Here is a 6,000-nt window from a genome sequence, read left to right as displayed (position 1 = left end):
CTGTACTTTACGAGATACTCAGAATGGTCCCTGCAGTGTCACTGAGCAGTACATACATCTTCCAGTTTGGCTGGAGGGAGAACATGCAGAACAACGAAGACAAAAACAGACACCATATACCATCCAGCTGGCTGATGTCAGCTGACAAGCTCTGTGTGAACAGATGTCCGCCAGGTGACGACCGAGGCTGTTGTACTGGAGTGGACAGTACCTGCAGGCTCTGCAGCCTGGCCGCCCTGCGTCCTCTTCCACGCCCGCTGGCCAGGCACATGGCACCAGGTGCTGCGGCATTCACACCTCAATTTTCACTGTGTCCAGGTGGTACTTTGGCTCGTTGGCTAGATTAACCTTCTCAGTCCGAGTGTGCCACACGAGGACCTAAGGGGAGGGAGACCTTTGGTAGCCACACAGTGCCGACCCTCACCCTGGTCAGGCAGCACAAGTGAAATGAGTACCTTGGTACAGTTACTGGCTTTTGGTTCCAGTTCTTCGACTGTTGTTATCTGTTTTAGAAAGTCAGACTCCTGCATCCCCGGCTGGGATCCACGCCGTTTGAACACAGCTTTTGGATTGGACAAGATGACTTGAAGGCTTACAGCAAATCCTTTGTGAAAAGTTAGGAAAAAGAAAAAAGACTTTAAAGTAAAATATTGGTATACGTCTCTTTTTTTCTATATACAATTTTGGTCACATCAAAATTTTTCAGTATCTGCTCTGTGCCAGGTGTTGGTTCACAGAGTTGAACGCGAGCCTGACATGTATCACGGTCTCAAGAGGAGACCAGTGGTCACCCTACAGCCCCTGCAGTGCCGTGGGAGAGGCATGTGCACCGGCCTCCTGTAAACTGGGGGGTCCAGGTTGTGGGTAATTCAGGGCGACCTGCCTAAGATGCTGCACACCCTGCGGTTGACACGCAGGAACAACTGAGAAGCAGATGTAGCTGTGGAGCCTCACAGTGACTCACCGTGAGAGCCTGCCTCTGACGTCCTCCGTACGTGTGCCATCCAGACCACTGCTGTCATCAACCTTGAATTTAGAAGACTGACGAACACAGTAGGTCAGTCAGAAGATGAATAATACATAACTGTTTGGTCTAAATTTCCAATTTGGTTCAATCTGAAAAGGGGCGGTTGGAAATCAGTGCAGGAGATAGCCGGCCATCTGATAAACTTGTTTTTTGTATTTTTCAAGGAAATAAACTAGTGTCAATTTCCTTCAATGGTTTGGTCATATGAAAACTCATTACTGTCTAATCTGTAGTTTAATAAACTCGTGTCAAAGGCTTGGCTGTGAAAGACTCTACAGCCTTCGCAACCACTTTGAAAGTCTGAAGCCCAGGACCTCTGCTCTTCAGGACTGAGGCGACACTGTACGCCAGGCACCCCTAGAGCGAAAGCTGTGAGAACCAGAACACAGGAACATTGCTCAGCAGTTTTTTGCCCATCTCTACATTAACTGAAGTGATTTATGCTGCTTTTTGCAAGAATATAGTTAGCAAAGCAAGTAGCGAATGAGACCAGGCAGTAATGAGGAGCTTCCCATATCCTCCCCAGAGGCCACGCCAGCCAGCGCCATGCTCTAGGCCCTGCTGCCCTTGTGGGAAACTTAGCACAAAGCTGTACACAACAGGTGGGCACGACGGGTGCTGAGTGGAGCAGAACGATCAAAGCATCAGCCCGAGGACTGGCCGCAGTCTCTCCCACCAGTCCTGGAGGGGCAGCGCATGCCCACAGGAAGAACACTGGATTCGGAATTAGAAGCCTTTTGTTCTGCCTGGGTCCTTGCCATGGGACAATGGCCAAGTCACTCAGCCGTTCTTGGTTCTGAAACTTCCGTTTCCTGATCTGCAAGAGGTGTGACACCTTCTCAGCTCTGTCTCTCAGGTAGACCCCTTGCATGGGAAGACTCCACTAACTGAGAAGCATGGTGCAAAAGGCACTGTGGTATTATCAGTGAAACCCATCATCAGCATCATCACGAGGCCTGGAGAGCAGGCTGTGCAGGTGAAGGGCTTGTCGAAGTCCCACCAGCTGCCCTCAGACCCAGCAGAACTGCCCCAGGCTCCTCAACCGAAAGCTAGAGGTTCAGATTAACATGAGAAGGGCCTTTCTAAGAGGTCACTCTGATTCCTTGCTTTATTTTCATGTGCTTATTCATCTTTTTTGCTGGTTGAGGGTCTGCCCTTCTGAATCATGTTGAAGCTCTTAGTATACTTTTCACATAGCTTCAAGGTACTGATTGTATTTCCCCCTTCTCATAAAAAAATAGGGAACACATTGTGCAGAAGTCATTCTGAAAATGATGTGAAGGCATGCTGACCTGAGTCCCTTCATTTTCTCCTAAGATTGTACACATTCACCATCATGACACTGAAGGATTCAGGTTATTTTCTTGCTTCCCATACGTAGCACAGTAGTATCCTTGTAGCTCTTACAGCAGTTAGTTACGTGGCAAACGGACAAGTTCAGCAAAGCTGATGGCAGGTGGGAAGCTGCATGCTGTTCACCGGGCCTCACTGGAGAGAGGAGAACTGGAAGCCAGCTCCCTGCAGGAGATCTGAGTGGGGCTGCCTCAGCAGCGGAGAGGCTCTCTCTTTTCTAATACAAGATGGGACAGGGGCTTCAGATGCTCCTCAGAGCCCACCTCCATTTCTTGGGCCGCATTCCTGCTCAGGGAGCCCTTCAAAAGAGGCAGGTTGCAGCCAGCATGGGAACCACCTGCTAATGAGGCCAAACCCAGGATGCCTTTTGGGAACCATCTGACCTGCTGGGAAGCTGGAGAGTTCAAGTTCTCCCTCTGAAAGTGGACAAGGAGTTTTTAGTTCCTAAACCATTAGTTTCCAACCCAAGATATCTTGAGTGTCCTTCATTTCCAAGTATTTTGCCTCAAGTAGTACAAGTTGTACTTTTTCCCTATTTTAGTGAAATTAATTTAGCTTTAAAGATTTTTGCAGTAGATTTTTGAGATACTAGAAGCCTTACAAAAATCATGGGAGTAAGATTCTCTGCCTGGTCAGTTGTTTAAAAAATGAAATGAAAATTGGCTGCCAACTGAGTGCAGGATGTCCTGACTTCCAGTGGAGGTTGGGAGTTTGTTCCCTCACACTCAGGGACAGGGCCACTCAGTATATGCTTACTGATTAGTCAGCAGAAACAACATTTGTGAGACATTCAAAGTCCAACAAGCCATTTCCACTTCTGGACAAGACGGAGCAACAAGGACTGGTTTTTCCCACTGTCTTAAGTAATTAAAAACTAGACAAACTATTAGGGGGGGCAGCTTCCAGACACTGGGAAAGAGGCACATGACAGAGATCTCAGAAGAGAGAGACAAACAAGAGCCCTGCAGTCGGCCCAGCTTCCTGCCTGAAGCGAGCTTGCAGGCTCTCATGGGGGGAGGAACTCGCTCAGCTTTGCAGTCTCCTTGAGCGGAGGAAGCAGAATCGAGAATTGGGGGAGGCCATAACAGACAAGTACTGGAGAGGAAAGAGCTCCATTCTGCAGAGGGCTCTCCTCAAGTCCAGCTGAGCGGGATCAGCAAATGCCTGTGAGACGGCCGAGGCCAAGCACAGAACCACTGGAAGGAAGCACACAGACCACCTCCTGGAGCTTGTGCAGGGCTGGGCGGAGGCCATGCTCCTAACAGCCACAGGGAACTGGTGGTAGCTGGGGCATCCAGAAGAGTACTTGGAAAGCTACTGTGTCCACTCTGGGGACAAATTAGCCCAAAACTAAAGGCTGAGCTGGTTCCACCTACCAAACGTTAAAAGCCTGGAAAGAATCAAAATGTTTCCCACTTAGTTGTATTCCAGGAAAAAAACATGTGTATAGAAATGTATGTTACACATATTACCTATGTGTGTATGTGTATATACATATATGTATCTTACCTAGTAACATAAAATTTAAAATGCCTGAGAAACAGAAATTACCAGCTGTACAAAGAAGCAGGAAAAGATAATTCCATAATGAAGAGAAAAAACTAGCAGAAACAAACCCAGAAATGACACAGATGATAGAATTACAGAACAAGGACAATAAAACACAAATATACTTCATATGTTTGAAAAGGTCGAGGAAAGATGGAGCACGCTAAGGAGAGATGGAAGACAGAAAGACCCAAAGTGATCTCGTGATAAAAATGTGGGAAGGAAGACAGGGCTTGCCCTGTGGCACAGCGGTTAAGTTCGCACGCTCTGCTTCAGTGGCCCGGGGTTTGCCAGTTTGGATCCTGGGTGTGGACCTCCTCGCCGCTCGGCAAGCCATGCTGTGGCAGCCGTCTCACATGTAAAGTAGAGGAAGACGGGCACAGATATTAGCTCAGGGCCAATCTTCCTCAGCAAAAGGAGGGGGATTGGCAGCAGATGTGAGCTCAGGGCTATCGTCCTCAAAAAAAAAAAAAAAAAAAAGTGGGATTAACAACTGACGAAACATTGCAGAATAAAAGATGAGTAACCTTGAACACATAACAATAGAAACTACCAAAATGAAACACACAAAAGACACACATGCACGTACAACACACTCATACATGTACACACACACTGGAGGCACAGAAACAGAATGAAAGGTGGGAGAGGTAACAAAAATTTTTTTTAAGAAATAACTGAAAATTTTCCAGATTGGAAAAGCCAGCAAGGATATATAAGACTTACCACTATCAACCAACTTGACCTGACATTTATGGGCCACTCCACCCAACAACAGCAGATACACAGTCTTCTCAGTGCACATGGGACATTGTCAGGACAGGCCATTGTCCGGGCCATATATCTCAGTAAAACTAAAAGAATTCAAACTGTACAAAGTATTTCTCGGATCACAATGGAAGTAAAATAGAAACCAAGGAGATAAAGATATTTGGAAAATCCCCAAAATATTTGGAAACTAAACATAATTCAAAATAAAATACAGATCAAAGACAAAATCAAAAGGGAAATGAAAAAGTGGTTAATTGAATGAAAAAAAACAAATCAAAATTTGTGGGATGCACCTAAGTAATACTTAGATGGAAAATTAATTTTTAAAAATACTTAACTCTTTTGATGAGAAGAAAGGTCTCAACTCAATGACCTAAGCTCCCACCTTTATATACTAGAAAAAGAAGAGTAAACAAGACCAAAAGTAAATAGAAAAAAAGTACTAGCACTAGTGAGGTTTATCCCAAGACTGCAATGTTGGCTTAACATTTCAAAATCAATCAATGTAATTCACCAAATTAAGAGACTGAAAAGTGAAAAAACATCTGATTATCTCAATGGATGGAGAAAATGCACTTGAAAAAAAATCCAACATCCAGTCATAATTTTAACAACGTCTCTCAGCAAATTAAGAATAGAATGAACATCCTCAACTTAGAAAGGGCATCTACAAAAACCTATTGCCAATATCATACTTAACGGTGAAGATTGAGTGTTACACCCCTGAAGAATGGGGCAAGGACGTCTGCTCTCGACTTTCAGTTAACAGTGTACTGAGGGTCCTAGCCTTTGCAAGAAGGGGGGGGGGGGGGGGGGAAAGGCACACAAATTGGAAAGGAAGAAGGCCAGCCCAGCACACCCCCCTTCTCCCTTCAGAGTTAATAGCGTCAGTATTGCTTATCAGTTCCTTCAATTGTGTGTCAACTTCGTCTCACCTCCACACACTCATCCCACTCTCTAACTACACATCATCTAATTTCAGCAAGGCTGCTACAAGTCAAAACCACTGCCAGTTCCCAAAGGACAGTCTTTGGCGACAGTACCTTTGCAGTCTGGTCAAATGGCTGTTTGTCTAGAACAGTCATTGTGGCTCACTGTACTAGAATGTTGGGCTCTTGACACTCTTCTGTTGGCAGTAAGCATCAGGCGATCTCAAAAATCTCTCTCTACCCACTTTAAACAAGAAGAAGAAAAAACTATTTCAGTTTCCAAATTGACGTATCTACACACAGTAGTCTTGGGACTTGCTGGAGCAGGAAGTGTGTGAGAGGCAGGACCCCCTCTCCTCCTTTCTCCAATTC

General features: G+C 45.7%; 1 protein-coding gene across 2 annotated transcripts in view; it reads right to left on the bottom strand.

Annotated features, from left to right (window-relative positions):
• The window catches only part of B3GAT2 (beta-1,3-glucuronyltransferase 2), a 54,127-nt gene that overhangs the window by 3,097 nt on the left and 45,030 nt on the right, over positions 1-6,000 (bottom strand). The window contains exons 3-4 of one of the 2 annotated variants that reach the window (XM_046639548.1): positions 456-604; positions 121-378 (exon numbers count right to left, since the gene is read on the bottom strand). In XM_046639548.1, coding sequence (XP_046495504.1) covers positions 292-378; positions 456-604 — 236 coding nt within the window. In that variant the 3' untranslated portion in view covers positions 121-291. Of the gene's footprint in view, positions 1-120; positions 379-455; positions 605-982; positions 1,042-6,000 lie in introns of those variants that run through there. The other variant, XM_046639550.1, reaches the window with a different exon arrangement.

The sequence above is a fragment of the Equus quagga genome, chromosome 15, assembly GCF_021613505.1.
Source record: "Equus quagga isolate Etosha38 chromosome 15, UCLA_HA_Equagga_1.0, whole genome shotgun sequence".
NCBI classification, from domain to species: Eukaryota; Metazoa; Chordata; class Mammalia; order Perissodactyla; family Equidae; genus Equus; species Equus quagga.
This window is presented reverse-complemented; position numbering and strand designations above follow the sequence as displayed.